The sequence below is a fragment of the Rutilus rutilus genome (assembly GCF_951802725.1).
Source record: "Rutilus rutilus genome assembly, chromosome: 7".
Taxonomy (NCBI): Eukaryota; Metazoa; Chordata; class Actinopteri; order Cypriniformes; family Leuciscidae; genus Rutilus; species Rutilus rutilus.
This window is the reverse complement of record NC_140221.1, coordinates 27941622-27963797: the sequence shown is the minus strand read 5'-3', so window position 1 is coordinate 27963797 and position 22176 is coordinate 27941622. Positions and strand designations below refer to the sequence as shown.

The following is a 22176-nucleotide window of genomic DNA, read 5'->3' as shown; positions in this document are numbered from 1 at the left end:
CAACTCAATTTTGATAAAAAATACAGCAATAATATGACATATTAAAATAATCATTTTTTAAATATAGATTTTTCTCTATGATGGCAAAGCTAATAAAAAATATATAATGCGAATTTTAATTTCTTTTTTATATATTACTGACCCCAAACGGTAGTGTAATTGACTGAATAAACTACTCCTCTCATGAAGCACTGCAAATGATAGAATCATAAACAATGGTACAATATAAAACTATAAACTATCAGTAATTAATTATCAATTTAAAATACAATATATTTTTAGTTTATTGCAAAATATTCAAATATTTCATTTGTGTGGCGAGACTAATTTTCTTCGATCATTTGCAGGGCTTTATGGGAGTGACTCCTCTCAGGATTATGGGTAGTGTTGTGAGTCTTACTCTGTGTGGCTCCACTGACTCTGACCTCCAGTTGGCTGAGGTGTTTCACCAGCAGGGATGTATGTTGCAGCAAGTCTCGGTTCTGCAGCAGCAGCTGGTGAGTTCTGGCCTGCGCCTCCATGCGAGCAGCCGTCTCCGCGGCCAGCTGATCCTTTAGGAGTTGCACCTATAGCAGGGACACGCTCAGTCAAGACTATAAGGAATCACGCCAGTCTTACTGAAAGATATGATGACTTACAAGTAGGATTATGGTGAGTGAAACGAATCATAGATCAGGTAATCAAAGTCCTATAGAGTTGATTCTCTAACTTGTGTTGTGTGTGTGTGTGTGTGTGTGTATCAGAAGCAATGACAGATATCAAACTTTTAATCAACTAAACACTATCAATCAATACATTTTTAAGGAATCTAAAGTGGTTTGCTGCATAATGAAAGAGACCTTTATTTTGTTGACTTCATCATTTGTGCAGAAGTTTGGGAGGATCAGCCCACAGAAAGGAAAAGATCTCTTAAAACGTTTTGCCTTCAAGGTCTATCGCTATTGTAAATGACAATATTTGAAGATATTTCTGATATGTCTGCTATAATGACAAAGCTGCTCATTTTAAAACTTTTATTTACAGAAACTAATTGTGACAATATAATCAAGTAATTAAATAAGATAGTAATACAAGTTTAAAAAAAAATTTACACTTTTTTTTTAGCAAGAAAAAAATTATATACATTTGTTTCTATATTTATAATTAAAAAAATTAATCAAATGACTTTTGATTTTATTAATTTTCACGTCTTTTCCAGGTCTAGACATCACACTTTTAAAATTCTCTCATGCAGCATAGGTTGTCCAAGATAATGAGTAGCCAGATTCTTAAATAAAAATGGCATTTGTGAAGGGAATTAATTAAAATACGAAAATATCTTGTTTTTTTTAGCAAACTTCAAATATTTAAAAACAAACTGCTATCCACATTCATTTAGTCTCACTTGTTAAGACATTTTCTAAAGAATTTTAGGAGAAACATCTGAGAAAAGGTTAATACTTAAAAGAAACTAAAAACTATTAAGTCCAATGAGAAAGAGCAACCTCTGAGCAATATCATTTTTCTCTGGGTGGGCGGTGAATGCACATCAATCTCCTTTTCCAAGCTATTGCTATGCAGTAGCATGACTGTGCTGAATCAGAGCTGAGAGCACATCAGCTTCCTCTCTCTCACACAGGACATTATAACTATAACATCATCTGAACCTTATACAGTATCCCAAATGAGAACAAATATCATTAGTCGGAGACAGAATGACAAAAAGGACCCAATAAATGAACAGGCGAATTAATGAAGTGGCAGAAGCCTGGTGATTGCCCATATCAGCGCTGTGTTCCGTCTCCTCTATATTTATCTTTGCTTCCTCTATACGGTGAATGATTTGGGCTTATATAGTATGTGAGAGCTTTTAAACAAAGGCTATCAGAAATAATTTCAACAGAGAAAAATCTGTTTTCTGAGTGGAAAGCAAATGATTGTGAAAATGCCTGAAAATATGAAATCAACTGCTGCATTTTCTATGGAGTTGTAGCCCCTTCTAGTGTCAGGAAAAGGTAGAAGCAACATCTTACCTGTGCTACAGCGATCTGAGTTTGTTGTTGCTGCTGTAGAAGCTGTTGTTGGAGTAACTGCAGGTGGTGATGGCTGGCCAAAGGTGTGAGCGTAGGAGAGCAAGGGCTGCTGGGGGATAGCGTGTATAGAGAGACACTCTCCAGGTCTTGTAAAGACTGAAAGAGGGAAAATGAGCATAAGAGAGAGAAGAGAGAGAAAAAAAAAGTTAAAAAAAGTTTGCAGTTTACATTAGTATTAATTTTGCAAGCTATTGTTAAAGTCTAGGTTAAATATACTGTATGTATATATATATATATATATATATATATATACGTCCACCAGCGGACGATATCGTTCTGTTAATTCCAGTTTTGTCATCTGCCGCTTTAAATGCTCGAGCTCTTTAAAGCAGGATGGATTCTGATTGGCTGTCATTGTTCTTCATCAGCTGGAAAAATCGTTTGAAAGTGATTCCAACAATATCGTTTCTCTGTGGCGTTATTGTTATTGTTGTGATGTAGACTCTGCTATTCTTTTTATTCTTCTAAGTCATATTTTAATTATCCTGCATAATGGTTAAAGTCAATATTTTTGCTCAATATTGTAATCTTGATTACTGATTATGATTGTTGTCATTTAAGATTTGTTGTCATTTCATCAGAATTATTGCACTTTCACCTATTGGCACAAATCAAAACAATGTCAACTCATTTGCATGGTTTATTTTACTCATTTACTCATCTCGTTTCCTGACAGAGAATATTGTCATATAAATGAACATTCTCTACATTATGTAAACTGGTAAAGCTCAAGCTTCTCTCAAAAGCTAAAACAGTGAAATTCCTAATAGTGTATATATTTAAGACAAAAGCTCTGATTAGGAGATTTAACCTCTTGACATCTGGCAACCCCAAGCATGAAAGCTTGTGTAGGCTTCTTAACAACAGTCAATAATATTTTCCTGCTCGTTTTTTTATCGAAGAAAATATAGAGAGATTTTGGTTAAGTTTTATGTATTTATTTACAACATTTTGGTTTTGTCCATTTTAGAAATTGTAATATTGCATGTTAATAGTCACGGTTAGTGTTTAATGATTGTCAGTGTTGCCTGGTCATTGTCGTGTCTTAGTCATGCAAAAAGAGAGCAGAGTAAAGGGTTAATTAGTTTGTGTGTGTATGTGTATTTGCATTAAGAGCACTTTAATATGCGGATCCACAGAAGCAAAGGTCAACTCAAGTGCATTCATAAAAAGAGGAACATTTACAAATAACCACATTTAAACACACACACACACACACACACACACACACACACACACACACACACACACACACACACACACACACACACACACACACACACACACACACACACACACACACACACACACACACACACACACACACAGAAAGTAATTTTCTCTAAGTAGCTTTACTCTGTCATAAGAGGACTGAGACAGAGACATGGCTCTAGGGATTTGAACATCAAAACACTCTCTGCTTTCTCACCTAATGATATTTTCTGTCCCCACCCCTGAACATTACCCTTACACAAACCTTTATACGTTATATACCAAACATGAGACATCAAATTCAATCTAAAAGCAGTAAAGGAAACAACACAATTACTCTTTCTGTGCAACATCCAATGTTAACCACTAGAAGGAGCTGGAGGTTTAATTTCAGGGGTATATGAGAGGGAAGAGAGGCAGAGGATGGAGCTAGTAGCATGTCTGCTAAAGTAAGAAACACTTCCAGCATGAAACAGTCTTTTAATGTCACTTATCTCCATTGTGCACAGAGGCATATCTTCTGTGAGCAGGATGGCCAAGTCATACCAGTTAGCAACTACATAAAAAAAAAAGAAAGAAAAGAAGCTACAACTATGAACGTTCCCATTCTGTCTTCATTTATCCTCCAGTTAAGATCCATTTGTCATGAATGTCAGCTACAAAGCTAATGGAACACCACTGGATCTTTGATGTTTGCTAGACAACGAACACATGAATGCATTATGAATGGACTGCTGCTAAATTAATACATGTAAAATGAATGAATGCATTATCTGCTTTCAACCCATCTGCACTGGGAATTTCTGTAAGGAACGGCAGAGAGATATCAAACATCAAACCATATTAAGTTTGACTTTGTTTAATATATAACTTTGACCTTATTTAAATAATCCTTATGGCTCTCTCCTCTCGTATAATTTACTGTATGAACTTCTAAACAGGACCTGCAGTCAAATCATCTTGAATGGTCAGTTAAAAAAAAAAAATTTATAATAACAATATATTATTTTAAGTAAAAAAATCTAAATAATTATACATCATGTTAATATTTGTTGTAATAATTTGTTCAAATGTGTGTTTAAATGCCTTTAATTAATGTTGGTTTTGCTTTCATTTACTTTAAAAATAAAAAGTTTTTGTTTGAAAGAAATGAATACTTTTATTCAGCAAGGATGCCTTCATCAAAGATTTCTGAAAAAAGTATTGTGGTTTCCACAAAAATATTAAGCAGCACAGCTGTTTTCAACATTAATAATAAAAATAAATGTTTCTTGAGCACCAAATCAGCATTTTGATTTCTGAAAGGATCATGTGACTGAATACTGGAGTAATGGCTGTTGAAAATTCAGCTTTGCCATCACAGGAATAAATTAGAATAAAATAGAATAAACAAAAAAATTAAATAGAAAAGTGTAACCCTGGACCACAAAACCAGTCACATGGGTCAATTTTTTTAAATTGAGATGTATACATAATCCGACAGCTGAATAAATAAGCTTTCCATTGATGTGTGGTTTGTTAGGATATGACAATCCAGCACATGAAATCCCTGTCTCAATGAGGCTGTATGATATTGTTTCCAGTTCAGACAGTGACAAGTGGTTATAGAAGATGAAGATTTTGAAAATAGTATGCAGGCCTGGGGCATCATAACAGTTTAACTGAATACCCGAAGGAGGAACAAGGTTGAGACAAAGGGGTAAAAAACAGAAGAGAGAGAAAGGGGTTTCCTCTTTTTTTATAAACAGCCATTATTTCCAGCTGACGAGCGATACTCAAAAGACGTCTGTGGGGAGGAATGATGCAAGGGTGCTAAAACACTCAGTCATGCTCATACTCCAGATCGATCTCACCTGATGGGTTTGTCCAGGTTTCACCATGTTGAGCTCTGACAGGCTCTGAAGAATGTCATCCATAGCCTGCTCACTGAGCTTTGGGGAATGAGACTCCATTCCAGTGACATCATCCATTCCCTGTTCCATCCCAGTCAGCTGACGACCTGTAAACAACAGCAGCATTTTAAGAATATGATGAAACTAGTTATACAACAGTGATTGGCACGTTTAAACATCACATGAAAAATATCACCGAAATGCTGTACTCGCAGCTCCACAGCTTTGATTTATTCTATGATGACGTGTTTTAAGGAATGAATGCTCTGATGTTATGGCATGGTCTCACCTTCAGGGCTGGGCTCTTCTCCAGACTGATCGCTTTGGCCGTCTGCAGGGCCGTCTGGCTGCTCATCTGAATTCTGCTCAGCGTGCTGCAGACTCAGCTTATGGCACACCTCAAACGCCTGACCGACCGTCCGCACTATCCGCATGGCCTGACTCTGAGAGGGGAGAGAGGTGAAAAATAGAGATTTAGAGACATTTAGAGAATCTTATATGTACAAGATATACAGTATATTATGGAAGCTTGTTTCCGCCACAAAATAAAACATTTTAAAAGATAATCGCGACTTTTTATCTCACAATTGCGAGTTTACATCTCACAATTCTGACTTTATTTCTCAGAATTGCGAGATATGAAGTCACAATTGCGTGTTATAAAGTCAGAATTGCAAGATATAAAGTCAGAATTGCGAGATATAAAGTCAGAATTGCGTGAAATAAAGTCAGAATTGCGTGTTATAAAGTCAGAATTGCGTGTTATAAAGTCAGAATTGCGTGTTATAAAGTCAGAATTGCGTGTTATAAAGTCAGAATTGCGTGTTATAAAGTCAGAATTGCGAGATATAAAGTCAGAATTGCGTGTTATAAAGTCAGAATTGCGAGATATAAAGTCAGAATTGCGTGTTATAAAGTCAGAATAGCGTGTTATAAAGTCAGAATTGCGAGATATAAAGTCAGAATAGCGTGTTATAAAGTCAGAATTGCGTGTTATAAAGTCAGAATTGCGAGATATAAAGTCAGAATTGCGTGTTATAAAGTCAGAATTGCGAGATATAAAGTCAGAATAGCGTGTTATAAAGTCAGAATTGCGAGATATAAAGTCAGAATAGCGTGTTATAAAGTCAGAATTGCGTGTTATAAAGTCAGAATTGCGAGATATAAAGTCAGAATTGCGTGTTATAAAGTCAGAATTGCGCGTTATAAAGTCAGAATTGCGAGATATAAAGTCAGAATTGCGTGTTATAAAGTCAGAATTGCGAGATATAAAGTCAGAATAGCGTGTTATAAAGTCAGAATAGCGTGTTATAAAGTCAGAATTGCGAGATATAAAGTCAGAATAGCGTGTTATAAAGTCAGAATTGCATGGTATAAAGTCAGAATTGCGAGATATAAAGTCAGAATTGCGTGTTATAAAGTCAGAATTGCGTGTTATAAAGTCAGAATTGCGAGATATAAAGTCAGAATTGCGTGTTATAAAGTCAGAATTGCGTGTTATAAAGTCAGAATTGCGTGAAATAAAGTCAGAATTGCGTGTTATAAAGTCAGAATTGCGAGATATAAAGTCAGAATTGCGTGTTATAAAGTCAGAATAGCGTGTTATAAAGTCAGAATTGCGAGATATAAAGTCAGAATTGCGTGTTATAAAGTCAGAATTGCGTGTTATAAAGTCAGAATTGCGAGATATAAAGTCAGAATTGCGAGATATAAAGTCAGAATTGCGTGTTATAAAGTCAGAATAGCGTGTTATAAAGTCAGAATAGCGTGTTATAAAGTCAGAATTGCGAGATATAAAGTCAGAATAGCGTGTTATAAAGTCAGAATTGCGTGTTATAAAGTCAGAATTGCGAGATATAAAGTCAGAATTGCGTGTTATAAAGTCAGAATTGCGTGTTATAAAGTCAGAATTGCGTGTTATAAAGTCAGAATTGCGAGATATAAAGTCAGAATTGCGTGTTATAAAGTCAGAATAGCGTGTTATAAAGTCAGAATTGCGAGATATAAAGTCAGAATTGCGAGATATAAAGTCAGAATTGCGTGTTATAAAGTCAGAATAGCGTGTTATAAAGTCAGAATAGCGTGTTATAAAGTCAGAATTGCGAGATATAAAGTCAGAATAGCGTGTTATAAAGTCAGAATTGCGTGTTATAAAGTCAGAATTGCGAGATATAAAGTCAGAATTGCGTGTTATAAAGTCAGAATTGCATGTTATAAAGTCAGAATTGCGAGATATAAAGTCAGAATTGCGTGTTATAAAGTCAGAATTGCGAGATATAAAGTCAGAATAGCGTGTTATAAAGTCAGAATAGCGTGTTATAAAGTCAGAATTGCGAGATATAAAGTCAGAATAGCGTGTTATAAAGTCAGAATAGCGTGTTATAAAGTCAGAATTGCGTGTTATAAAGTCAGAATTGCGAGATATAAAGTCAGAATTGCGTGTTATAAAGTCAGAATTGCGTGTTATAAAGTCAGAATTGCATGGTATAAAGTCAGAATTGCGAGATATAAAGTCAGAATTGCGTGTTATAAAGTCAGAATTGCGTGTTATAAAGTCAGAATTGCGAGATATAAAGTCAGAATTGCGTGTTATAAAGTCAGAATTGCGTGTTATAAAGTCAGAATTGCGTGAAATAAAGTCAGAATTGCGTGTTATAAAGTCAGAATTGCGAGATATAAAGTCAGAATTGCGTGTTATAAAGTCAGAATTCGTACTTTTTTTCTCGCAATTGCGAGTTTATATCTAGCAATTCTGACATATTTTCTCAGAATTGTGAGATATAAACTCACAATTGTGAGATATAAAGTCCAATTCTAAGGAAAAAAAAGACAGATTTTTTTTTTTTTACCTCGGAATAGTTTATATCTCACAATTCTGACTTTATAACATGCAATTGCGACTTTATATCGTGCAAATCTGACTTTATATCTCCCAATTGCGACTTTATTTCTCAGAATTGCGACTTTATTTCTCAGAATTGCAACTTTATTTCTCAGAATTGCGAGATATGAAGTCACAATTGCGTGTTATAAAGTCAGAATTGCAAGATATAAAGTCAGAATTGCGAGATATAAAGTCAGAATTGCGTGAAATAAAGTCAGAATTGCGTGTTATAAAGTCAGAATTGCGTGTTATAAAGTCAGAATTGCAAGATATAAAGTCAGAATTGCGTGAAATAAAGTCAGAATTGCGTGTTATAAAGTCAGAATTGCGAGATATAAAGTCAGAATTGCGTGTTATAAAGTCAGAATTGCGAGATATAAAGTCAGAATTGCGTGTTATAAAGTCAGAATTGCGTTTTATAAAGTCAGAATTGCGTGTTATTCTGACTTCATATCTCGCAATTGTGAGGAAAAAAGTCACAATTCTGACTTGATATATCGCAATTGTGAGAAAAAAAGTCAGAATTGTGAGATAAAAAGTCGCAATTATTATTATTTATTTATTATTCATTGGCGGAAACAAGCTTCCATGTATAATCCTAAAATACACTTACCAAAAATATTTATAAAATATATATATTTTTATAGTTTTCTTAATATTTTGGTCACCATATTGCAGTTTTGACATGCTTTTCTTGATTTTATCAAATAACTAACTTTGTGTTAGTTCATTCTGTGCTACTACAGTTCTATGAAAAAAGCAAAGGGCAAGAATTGACAACAGAGACAAACAGGTGAAGAATTTCATGGTTAAGGGCTTTGCTCAAGGACAAGACGGACTGAAAAAAATGGCATGCATGATATTATTCCTTGGTTCGGGGCAGAGAAAGAGAGCAACAGAAGACCATTTCTTTTCTTTCTAGGTGAAAGGAGACTGTACCTTCTTTTTGGACTTGAACACATTGCATCTAAACAAGTTGCTGGATCCATCACGAGCAATGTAGCTGAAAATCTTCAGATCCTGAGAATCATGGGATACATAGAAGATCCTTAGAGGAAAAAGAGGAGAAAAAAGAATAAAACATATGGCTAAACATTAATACATACGGTTGAAATACAATTTATTTTGTTACATTTTCTGTGTCTCACCTGTATATGGGGTCGTGCATAATCAGCATCTTGCTCTCATCCCACGTCCACTCTTTCCTCTGGAGGTCAAAACAAGACAAGTGTTAGGGTCTTGTTATGCATGTGAACAAACATATAAACTCCTAATTTCTAGGACTGTAGTTATACAGAATAAGGATATTCACATAAGGTCAATGTGTGATGTCAGAGGTGTAGGTCTGATGACACATGCCTTGGGTTTCTTGCGCAGCACCACTTTGACCCCGTCTACAGAAACCCCTATGCTCACTTTCTTCTTCTTCACGCTTTTTGCCTTGAACTCGTACTGCAAGGGAAAAAAAACAGAGTAATTTAAATGCATAGAGATACTTTTTTAAAGATCAAACACAGGACCATATCACAAGATCATATCATATCTTTTCCATAAATTTTTTTTAAAAATCCATTAACATCCATTTGTCACACTTTAAGATGCAGACTGAAGTCCTGGGACCAATTTTAAATCAGTTATTTACATTAGCACATAAACCGCTAAATTATGAACAATCAGTCCTGCCATATGAGCCTAATTAAAAGTAAGTATATACAATTAAAGTATTTATCATAAACAACAACTTTTTTAAGAGCAGAAATATTATTGCAATTTATAAGTGAAATATTATTACAATTTAAAAAATGTTTTGTTTTAATGTTTTAAAATGTTATTTATTCCTGTAACGGCAAAGCAGAATTTGAAACATGATGTCCTGCAAAAAAATTTTTTTTAAATGTCAAAAACAGCATTTAATAGAATTATTTGTAACATTACTTTACTGTCACTTTTGATCAATTGAATGAGTTCTGACCCAAAACTTTTGAACAGTAGTGCATGCCAATTTTCCTTTTTTTTTATTACTTTTTTACTAACTCATACATTTTATAATGCCCTTGTATTTTATAATGTAATGTATGCAAGAATGCACTGCAAAGAGCTTTGTGGAAAAAAAAGAGACGAGTCGAGAGAAATGCATATATTTGTGTATTTATGTTTTGCTTATTAGAGCATGGAGCTGATGTGTCAACACCAAACTGCTGGAATCAGCTCTGAGCATTATTACCATCTCTTGTCCATTTTACGCAAGGACAGTTATTTGTGTAATGTGCATGAGTGACAATTAAGAGTGTTGTTGCTGGTGTTTCATGTAAGTCATTTATGAGGTTCCATAGATCATATGTAGACTAGAGTTTGAAACAGAGCTCATGGCCTTTCAAAATCTTTACTGTCATCTTCCAGGCCTACAGGGTTTTAAAAAGGAAATAAAGCCCGTTGTAAATGTCGAAGACTGAAAACTGGGGTCTCACTTGGGAGCCCCAATCACCTCTGAGTTGTAGAAAAACAACCAATAGAATTGGCAAGTGGAATTTGCATGCCAAGCCACTCCCCCGTACATACGGGTATATAAGATGGCGGCATGCATCCACTCATTCAAATTTTTGCTTTGGAGCCGAGTGGTTGCGTACAGCAATCGCTCTCTTCCAATCGTCTTACAAAGAGCATTTCCTGATTCTAAAAGTGCTTGCAATCGAGAGGAGATCTCTCTTGCTGGAGAGAAAGCACCACCTAATACCTTCACGAGATTCTACAATCTCCATGTGTTGGGTACAAACAGGTAATGTGCAGGAAGGCTCGCTTGCAACGCCATTCCCCTTTAAGGTGAGGGGTACGAGCACCTTAGCTGTGGCGCTGAATGGCCGGGATCCCTGTCTAGGCTCCTCAGCATAAACCTGAATGAGTGGATGCAACTTGGTATGAAATTATCCCTCGAGTTATCTATTCTATTTCTAATTCCAAATGTCTTCAGTCTGAATGATTCACATTGGCACATTTTTAGTCTTTGGGTTCTTTAAAACTTGGTGCATGAATCATTTCTGCTGAAAGACATAGTATTCATTATTGAAGACGTCAAGTCCTGGACTGAACCGAGAGAGCTACTCATCCGCAGAAACATTATGCTGATCTGTCCATCTTTTGAAGACTGGAGGAAAACAAGGACCAATGGTGGAAGCATGAAGACTGTATGAGATGCACTACAGGAAAAGGACATGACAGGTCTGTCCACGTGTGCAGGTTACAAACCTTTAGTCTTGCTGAAGAGCTTGAGTGTGTTGAAGTAGCTAAAACTTTAAACTACCTTGTCAGAGTTAATCAGCTTTATGGCTCCCTATTAGAACTAGAAGAGATGCTTATTTTCACTTAGGCCACTCACTCGTGTTAAATTACTCTATTTGTAAATTGCTTTGGGCTATAGCATCTCTTTAATGAGGAAATACACATTTGCTTTATTACAGCAATAAAATAAGCTACAAATCCATTCAAACATACTGTATCGTAGTAGCTAATTTCCGCCTTTTGTTTTTGTACTTTAAAAATGTTATTCAGACGGTACTCTACTTAACCAGAATAAGTTGTTTTGGCGAAGTGGTTGATGCTGCCTTTTCTGTGACAACATGCATTTGTGGTTTAGTGTGCTACTTATAACATTTTAATGGATAAAGTCTGAATACACTGTATTCTGTACAAAATGTGCTATGATAATATGTGAGTTTATACATTATTTAATAAAAATAAAATATATATTCAAAGGAGAATTTATTACTTGAATTTAAGTCAATGGGAGATTCTTAAGGTACATTCACATTTACTGTGCTCCTTGAATTCATTCTAAATAACAAATTCCTACGTATAATTTGAAAAGCAATAAATATAAATTCTCCTTTGATTATATATTTTATTAAAAAATAAACACAATTCTTAGTGAATAATGAAAATTGCATGTAAAAGGGAGTGCAGCGTTTAGCTTGTCATGTAAACATCTTACTGCTATTAAGTCCTTACTCTGATTATTGGAAATAATCACGTTATTATATTCAGTGGTTCAAATTCGACAGAAAATTCGACATTTGACATCCGGGAACGGCAGTCAGACAACCCCGGATGTCAAATGTCGAATTTTAACCACTGAATATGGAAGTGAATTTGTAAAAGCGAAATCAAATGGACTGAAAATTGCCTGTGTAATATTTTCGGTTGTATTTTTAAACAGATTGAACATTTTGGAAGGGAAATCTGAATTTTTAATAATAAAAAAAAGTGTGTGAAATGTTTTTAATTGAAATATTCACAGCTTAAATATACAACCATGCTGAATTCCAGCCCATAACAATGCAAGCAGGGTTAATGCAATTAATATTTTTTCAAGTAGTGCAATTCAACAAGCTTTTTTGTTTCAAAAACATTTGTCATTATTTTACTTCCATACACACGTCATCAGCGCGTTTCATGCTCAGTCACCGATCACACAACTGAAACAGAAGCCACTTTTTACAGTTTCTCCTGAACCAAAACAAGGAGCTTATGCTTCGTTCACACCATAACTGTAATTTCGAAGAGATGGAAACCTGTGACGTCGGAACGGTTTGTGACTAAAATGTATGCGTTTCAATGGCAACACTATCAATGCCGGACTGGACTGCAGCAGTCAGGTGATACAGGTCAGTGCTCTTTAAGCTGTTTATGTTCATTATTATTGTAATGTTTAGCTGTGACCTGTGTTAAGTGATCTTGATCTCACTTCAACAAAAAATTAAGCAGAAGGTATTGTGTTCCTGTTAACCTGTTTAATAATTACTATTGTGAGGGAAGCCGTAGGGGGAGAGTGCCTTTTTCTTTTAATACTGCTTTTGTCCCTGTTTTTGTGTAGCAAGGGTGTTGAGGGAAGTTTATGTTGTTTATTTCTATTTGTTTAACCTTTCTTAGGTTAGTTAGGACTCCTCCCAAAATTATTTAGTGGGCTGTTTTGTTTGTTATTTTAGGCCTTGCTCTCCCATAAGCCATTGCTCTCTAGTAACCTATGTTATGTCCTTTTTTTTCTTTAAAAATAAAATAAAATCCTTTCTTTGATATATATCATCTGGTGTCGTCTTTACTTTGGGACAGAGGACTGAAGTGTGTTCTGGCCTTCCACCCTTTTTAAAAAAAAAAGCTTTTTCCTTTGTTACCTCCCCTCCCGACCCCTAGACGGTTAGACCGTAACACAACATTTAATTCAAATGTTGACTTAATCTTTAATATTTGGCCACTTCTTTACGATAGAAATGCGAAAGCCACTGTAATTTCTTGAACAAGAATATGTGGACATCAAAACATGATAACTCAGCGCGAGGGTTTCAACTTTTATTTTGAAGTCGCGATGAACAGTTTGCATATCAAGATATTGATGTATTCTCCTTGTTTTGGCGTAGGTTTATAAATGATTTACCTTTTGTGAATTCACAATAGCACAATGCTATAGTATGTTAAAAAAAAAGAAGAAGGTTTTAATACACCATGCAGCCTTAGAAAAAGGTCTAATAATGCGGTTCATGGATTCTCGTCCGTGGAATACGGCACTTCCTGTATTTTACCGATACTCGACACAGGTAAATTGCAATTTGCAATTTTTTTTTTTTAAATCGAGTACTCGAATTTGATCGAGGAATCGTGACAGCCCTAGTTTGGAGTATTTGACAGCAGATTGTTTGTAAACGAGGCACAGTGTAGTGGAGAGTTTGCAAAGAAACTTCTGTTGACAGATGAAGCAGTCAGCTGTATTGGATTTGACAGCAGCTGCATAACAAACCGCAAGTAAACGATTTCATAATGTTTTCTGTGTGTGAATGATGGTTTTATATGGATAATGTTTTCAAAAGCACTTACTCGTGTGCAATAACGAGTGGGCGTTGGTACTGTTCCTATATGCAATGACATTAGCCAATCTTAACAGTGGCTGTTTACTGACAAGCTATAAAGGAGATCACTAAAAAACAGATCACTTCAGACAGAGGATCAGAATGGTTAAAATTTATGTTTTTTTCCCCCCACTATTAACATTATAAGTGAACCCCAAGGAACATATTAAAAGAATAAAAATTATCTAAATGAATCTGTGTACATCACAAGCACATGCGTATTTGGTGAGTGGAATAGATGCAATTAAAGTGTTGACATGCCTCTTAAAATTGGCATTTGGCACATATTTTATTACGATTATGAGCTTAATCGTATCAATTTGATAAACACAAAGCATTGTGTTTACATGGGATTAATCACTGTATTGCCAAGGGTGCACGTAAACAGTCAGTTTAAAAAAAACGTGTATGATTGGTCTTACATTTGCATACTAAATTGTGATTGGTCTATGCATATATTTAACCATTTATAGTCACTTTAACACTGTACAAAGTTTCAAGTCTGAGCTTATCTAGGCTAAACACTATTCTTTTGCTGCCTTGCAGTTGATATTTCCTTCAGTTAAGATATTTATTTCAGTCAAGTTAAGATATTGATTTTTTGATTGTATATTAATGATTTAACTAGGAAAACATAAGGTACAGTATTAAGACTACACTACAGCTTTCTAAAGATGTAATACTGCGGCCAGAACTTCAAGAGCATTGAAATGAATGCCCTCTGACCAGAGATGCATATTACTTAGTATGCATGCAGCCGTTTAGGACCAAGGACAGCTCAAGACCAAACAAAATAAAAGCGAAAGGAAAAAAGGTGTGAGTCAAGGGACAAGACATGGCCAATAGTGAATACACAATAAGGCTACTTGTCAAATGCTCACCAATTGATCATTCAGCCTTCAGGGTTTCTCATTCATATCACTCTAAACAGAGTCAAAAAGAACAAATAAATAAAAACAAAAACAAATAAATGTAATGTTATGCCATTCAACACTTGCTTTTTCCTTTGCAGTTTCTTTAGTCCTTGGATACCACTTTAACCCGTCGTGTCTTGAAACAGCTCCTGACTGGTGTTACGTGACCTTCTGTATAATTAGCAGTGGTTGTCAGTATCCAAAGGCCACATTAAATATTAATGCACCCTTCCCGTGTGTTTACGTGAGACAGAATGAATAGGAATGCAAGTCTCAAGATCTCAACAAGGACCTCTATCCTTGCTGGATTATGTGATGTGGTAATCCTCAAAATTATTAATTTGATATTTTACAAAATATAAATGCTTCTTGTTCTTGTTTGTTTATTTATATAGCACTGTTAAAACACAACCGAGGTTGAACCAAAGTGCTTTACATGCAGGTTCTATAAAAGGATAAAAATAAGGACACACATAGACCAATAAATAGACAACATATAAAACATCACATCTAACCATTATAGGCTAACGACATCAGATGCAGTTTCAACAGATTCTTAAACAGTCTCTGATTGTGACATCTGGAGAATGAAATACTACTGTGACACTGCTGATTATTACATACTACACAGTGTATACTTCATACTGCACATTGTTTTTTAAATAGTAGCATGTGAAGCAGTATGCAATAGGCTATACAATATGTGCACAATTATTTGAATACATTATATTATTGACATTTTTTTATTCAGTACAAGTATTTTGCATTTTATGCAGTTTTGTAAAACATGTCTTAACTTTTGGCAATTCAATAAATGAGTACAGAAGAGCTTAAAGAAGAAGACTAAAGATCATGGTTGATATCATGTTTATTTGTAACTTTAAAAAATAAATCTAATTTGTCTGTAGTCCTGAACCACATTTAGATTGTGAGAAATGATCTGAGCTACGAGCAATAATTTAGCATCTTTAGAAGTATTAAAAAACAAGCTTATATAACACCCACTCCGATGCATCTCTACTAATAGGCTAGCCTTACACCTTTGAGGAAGTGGCAAATCTCGTCTTAAGAGTCACATCTTTATGCATGTCTTAAGCACATGTAGCAGTGAGCATTACTGCATTTATGACCCAACACTTTGAAGATTTGCTTGCTTCATGACAACATCTCACTTAAATTGCTCCACTTTTGCTACATTTGTGCAAAAAGTCAAGATGTCAAAATCGAACTAAAATGACTACTTTTTTTTATAATTCACGTTTTGTGTCAGCATTCCTTACAGGACAAAATGAGTCTGCAAGAATGAAATTTTAATCTTATTGCTCAAGTGCAAAGTGCATTGAAATATTTAAGATATACTGCATGCCATTGTTCTCTGTGCTAAGTTAAAAGCTGCAGCTGAATGCAGCAGAAAATAAATAAATAAATAACTAACTAAATAAATCCCCCCAAACCAAGGGGGTCAGACTTCAAATTCAGGATTAAGAGCTGAATCCAGACATCTGCAATAATCCTGTCTTGCATCTATGTCTAATTTCCATTTTATTAAAAAGAATCTGCATAGTGCCCATAGTACTGGGCTTAAAGTTGACAAAGCTGCCATACTCAGCACTTAATGACATTCCTTACTGATCTCACTCTCTCGGTTTGCAAGACTACAAGTGACATCACCATTTGTTTTCTATGACAGTCATCAAAACAATTACTCAGAAACTCAATGCTCAAGAATCCAGTGCACTTGTATTACTAAGACTATGCTGGAAACTATTTAAGCAATTTCCACAAATAGAGTACAAAAAGGGCTCTGAAAATAAAAATGAAGTGTACTTTATTTAATTTTTTTGTTAATGCAAAGTGCACAGATTTAAAGGTTTTATCTCATTACAAAACATTAGGGAAACTCTCAAATGCAGAATGATCATGAACCACGAAACCTTCAAATACAGCTTTTCAAGAAAGTCTTTGGAAAGTCTGAATGCAATCTGGGTCACAATTCATTCAATCACAATCAATTAAAGGCTGTATCCTAGCAACAGTCATTAAATGTGAGATTTTGGGGGTAGATTTTTTCACCACTTCTTCCCAACAGTCCTTACAAAACCCTTAGTGTTACTAAAGGAAACAAGCTACAAACTAAGACAACAACAGGAGCAAAAAAGGAAGAAAAGGGTTGTAAGGATGACTGTCAAAGTTAAGTTTAAAGAAAACCTAAAAAAGATAAAGAGCATCTGAGTAATGTCAAAAAAGTCGGTCAAATCAATCAGTCAGCACCTTGACATTGGGGTCAATGACAAATAAAGCTTCTAAAAAGTTTCGTTTTTTTATCTTTTCAAAATGGATGTAATGCATATTAGGATCAATGTGTTTAAACCAGTTTATATCTATATCTATATCTATATATATATCAGGGCTCAACGCTATAAGGACTTTTTCTAATGGCTCAGTTGGGCCAGTGGTTGAAACTGTCACTTGCCCTGCCAAATGTTTCACTGGCCCCCACTAAAAAAATATAAATCAGTCAATCAATCAATAAATTAAAAAGTTTTGTTGTTGTTGTTGTTTTGACCCATTTAACACTGTAATAAATAAATAAGCCACCAACATTTTAGATACCGGTAAACTTGATTGATTCCAATTTCAATACCCCAGCAAAAAACTACTAACCTAACTAATATTAAGTTCAAACATTATTATAGACAAGTGAGTCTTCAGTAATAAAATAAGAACAAATAAACAAATTATAAGCAACAGCTCAAAGAAATAAAACAGAACAAAGAAAAAATAAACAGTGCTTTAAGTTTTTCCGGTCAAGTCTAACAGTATTCAGGTACACAAATTGAATAATCAAATGTAAAATAACACTGCATAGTCTTCACTGTATAAATTAAATATAGATTAATCCTTGTTTAAGAATTTCAGTCAAGATCAGTGATTGTTTTTATCTTTGTCTTTTGTTGTTTGATTAACACTAATGACACAGACGGCAGCAGGAATATTAGGCTGCTGTCACTTTAAGACCGAATGCACAGATCCAATATACTGATACACATGTGTTTTCTTTCTCATCTGTTCACGTTCAGTTAAGACATAACCAACAGTGTTTATGTGAATACTCGGCAAGGTGGGCAGTTTGACATGCTTTGTTGTGTGTATGTTTCTGTTTAAGCGCAAGACGACGCAATTCAGTAGCCTTCTCGCAAGCTGTCTCTCACAGACTTGCGTGAGAACTAAAATTAGTTCTCTTTTGCATATTTTTATGCTTGAATCTGAATGGCTAAAAATCGACTGAATGCTTAAATTGATCAGACTTAAAAAAAACATGCAAACTTTCATGACGACAGAGTACCGGCTCGATCGAGCAAGTGAAAATTCCATCAGCTGTCCCGAGCACTGCCTAACACATTATTATTTCACGAGTTCACACTTAAATCAATTAAACAGAGTAACGATTATGCGTATTTGGCGTGCTGTCCGTGGGGAGGGCTCCGAGCTCGGAATTTTTGCCCGAACCTAGAGTACTCCCCCCGTTCCTGTAAGAGTATTTAGGACTAGAAGTGAGAAGATGGGGTGGTGGAGGGATGCTGTTAAACTGTCAACGAACGGAGGTAAGTTTGCAGTATATATATACACCTCTTGACTCATTGTTTGGGTTGATTAACAGAGTGTGCTCCACTCGTGTCTAATTAGGTTTGATTATCTGAATGTGCTCCACATGTGTTTAATTAGGTTTAATTATCTGAACGTGCTTTGTTAATAAAACATCATTTTGTGGTTGTGTATTTTATTCATATCAATTTATATTTATTGTATTATAGTGTCCAGGTTTTTAGTATCTTTAGAATTCAATTATACCTTTAAAGAGTAATAATAAATAAATAAATTATAATAATAATACATTTATTATTACTATTATTACTACCCTGTGGTTCCGAAAATGGTATATTGATATTTTTCGAGGTATTGAATAGAAAAGGTATTGTATGAAATTCCAGTATCGTGACATTACTCAGGATAAATGAAAATGTAAGCTGAATATAGTAAACAAATATATCATATATCATATAACTGTTATCTGGATATAGTAGCTTTTTATCTACACATTGCTTGTCGGTGAAGGGAGAAAGACAACTGGATGAAAGGCAGAAGAAGCCAAGACAAAGGGAAGAAAATATATGAGATCAGCCATCAAAAAATGCAGTACATGTAAAATGGTCGTAGTTATGCAACTGCTCACTTCACACACAATAAAAAAAAATGCATTTGTAATGTTGTCTGTTCGCTCTCTTAGGAATTTCACCTTTGGCAATATAGGGATGCAAAAAACTACTTCCATTTGACGCTGCCATTGGAAACGACCTTGACCTGCATGGGATGCTGAGAGCGAGTTAGTTTCTCTGCTTGATTGGGATTTCCGCTTGACTTCAGACCAATGGGGAGTGTGTGTCATTTTGACAGAGTGTGCGCTTGAGGAATTGAGCAAGAGAGAGAGTGACAGAAAGGGAGAGAGTAAACAGTGAAAAGACTTCCGAACTAATTTCTTGGAAGCTGAGTCGGCAGAGCTACCTGCTGGGAGTGGGATGAGGGCCAATCAAGTTGATGTCACACACCCCATGGGCGGGATTTAATAACCTTTACTGCGCTGGTGCACCAGAATGGCTTGAAATATCATTTGGAGTTCCAAAAAAAAAGTGTGTACGTGAGAAACGTTGAGAGAGAAAGAAACAGACAGAAATGGGTTTTCTCTGACAAGCTTTTGTCAACAACTCAATTTTTACAGATGTGTTACATACAAAACAGGAAACTTATGATTTTTTTTTGTACTCACCAATGTAAGCTGCTTTGATGTTGAGGTTTGTATATGGGCATGTGCTTGACTGAGTAGATGACAAGACGTGTGTACTGACAGGAACTCCCTGTGGTACCATGTCACTAACAACAACCTCAGCCATTAGACCCAGCCAACAAAAATATGTTCTAAAAACGTTTTGTTAAAGGGGTGGTATAATGTCCTTTTCACAAGATATAAAATAAGTCATTGATGTCCCCAGATTGTGTATGTGAAGTTTTAGCTAAGAATACCCCACAGATAATTTTATATAGCATGTTAAAATTGTCAATTTTTGAGGGTGAGCAAAAACGCACCGTTTTGTGTCTGTTCCTTTAAATGCAAATGAGCTGCTGCTCCCAGCACAGAGGGTGGAGCTTCAACCGCTTGTGTCCTTATACCTCACACAGACATGCACTGAAAATTTCAAAAACTTTTAGCCTTTTATGTTCAAACCGGATTCAGACAATGATGGAGACGAGACTCAAGAAGAGGTGACAACATGTAGAATGCAACAGGATGTTTCTGATTTGTTAGTTGACGAATTTATGTGGCTTATGTGTAGTTCTCTTCTAGTCATTGATTAGCATATTCTGTCTTGATAATCTATAAATTGTGTTCAGAGGGTGGGGGTGATTTCACTAACCCTGGAGGAATGTCGAGTAGTGTCCATACCAGCCATTTGTCCTTAAAAAGCGATTTCTTTAAAAGCAAATATCTCCCTTTGCTTTGAACAGCAATTTATGCTCAAACAGCAATATTACACACTACCTAAAGTTAAAAAAGTGAAATCATAATCAACCACCCCTTTAACGTTCCCATTAAGTTAAGAAAATGTTACTTCAGAATGTTCTCAGAATGTTCAAAACCTTTTTTTTTACTTATGTTAACGTTAAGGGAACAATCCATTTGATCATTTTGCAAACATTATGGGAATGCTACATTTAAATGTTCTCTGAATCTGAAACAAATCATTTATAATGTTTAATTTGTAAAAACAACAAAAACCCCCCCCCAAAAAAACAGACCAACTAAAAGAGAAGAGAACATTCCCTGTTAGCTGGAGAGGTGAGTTCATGTGTGCAAATGTGTAATGTGTAAGTGTGATAGAAATTAAGAGAAAGATAATTGGGCTTATAAAAATCCATGTTAGTCAAAAACTAGTTTGAGCCTAACAACATATTGTCAGAATTTCAGACCCATCAGTGAATGACCTGATGGACTGCATGTGTATAAACAGCACAGAAACAGGTTCACAGTTCAAAATGACGTGTTTCATTCTGTTTAATGAAGTGTGGTGTTTGGACATGTGTCCACACAGAAGGACAACTCAAAAAACAGGGCCAAAGTATGAGGGCACCATCTGTCCCATGTGCACGTCTGCATTTGTGTTTGAACAACAATGTCAACACTCAAGCGTCCATGTCATATGTCCATTGTCCAAAGATTAAATATAAAGGATTATGAATTTATAGATTAAGGGCAGATCTTTATTAAATAACAAGGTCACACACATTTTATATACACTACCCTTAAAAAGTTTGCATCAGGAAGAATATTTTTGCATTAAGTGAATCAACAGTGACAGGAAAGACATTTACAATGTATGTCTATTTTTAAATAAAAACTAGAGTGTGCAGTTTCGTAGAGGCAAGCAATAGCAAGCTATCTTCGAAAGAAATAAAGAAATAAAACCCCTCCCTTCAGAGAGCTCTCCAAAGCCATGCCTTCTTCAAAACATGAACGTGCCCAGCCAGAGCAGACTCTGCAAAGTGTCACGAGAGACGCCGTTAATGGAGGGTGGAACGCAACGCTTTCAAATTCCCTCATGTCTCATTCCCCAGTGAGACAGCATTGCAGAACAAAGAACATAACATTACAGTAATGACAAACGTAAAAAATGCAACTTATTTACAGTTATTGTTAGAACTCAAAGGGGTTTTGTAAACTTTTTGTTTTGGTTTAGGAGGAACTGTAAAAGGTGGCTGCTGACTGTTTGTCTGCCATTCTCGCTCGGTGACTCTAGCAATGTGAACATCATTGCATCCTATCATTGCATTCGGTCCATCTTCTTGTGCGTGAATATTTAAATTGGCAGGGCTTAAAAACATGCAAATAATAAACTTGCAAATAATAAACTTGCAAATAATAAACTTTCGTGATGATTCAGCATTGGCCCGTTCGGGACAGTGACAGTCCAGAGCGTTTGTCATGCTTATTGTCGAGCCCTGAAAAGACTAAATTAAATCAATTGATTGATGCACTCCCCTGTGGATCTTTTAACTTGAACAAGCGTGGATAAGCAAGAGACAAATGCTTGGAAAGATTTGATGTGTTGCCTCATGATTTATAGCAATGTTTTCATTCAGACAGGTGCGGTGAGGTTGATTTTTTTCATTTGTTTTGTAGGCAAAGTAATGCCAAATGTCACTTCTGCCCTCTCTATTAATCAGTTTGGGACGTGTAGAGTGAGATTGATCTGT

At 35.4% G+C, this 22176-nt stretch overlaps 1 protein-coding gene across 2 annotated transcripts in view; it reads right to left on the bottom strand.

The window, feature by feature from the left end:
- Nucleotides 1-22176, bottom strand: part of LOC311294286 (carboxyl-terminal PDZ ligand of neuronal nitric oxide synthase protein) — a 47690-nt gene that overhangs the window by 14555 nt on the left and 10959 nt on the right. For both annotated transcript variants that reach the window (XM_084415085.1, XM_084415086.1), the window contains exons 3-9: nucleotides 9420-9512; nucleotides 9209-9267; nucleotides 9000-9108; nucleotides 5466-5619; nucleotides 5138-5283; nucleotides 2013-2168; nucleotides 401-566 (exon numbers count right to left, since the gene is read on the bottom strand). In XM_084415085.1, coding sequence (XP_084271211.1) covers nucleotides 401-566; nucleotides 2013-2168; nucleotides 5138-5283; nucleotides 5466-5619; nucleotides 9000-9108; nucleotides 9209-9267; nucleotides 9420-9512 — 883 coding nt within the window. The remainder of the gene's footprint in view (nucleotides 1-400; nucleotides 567-2012; nucleotides 2169-5137; nucleotides 5284-5465; nucleotides 5620-8999; nucleotides 9109-9208; nucleotides 9268-9419; nucleotides 9513-22176) is intronic.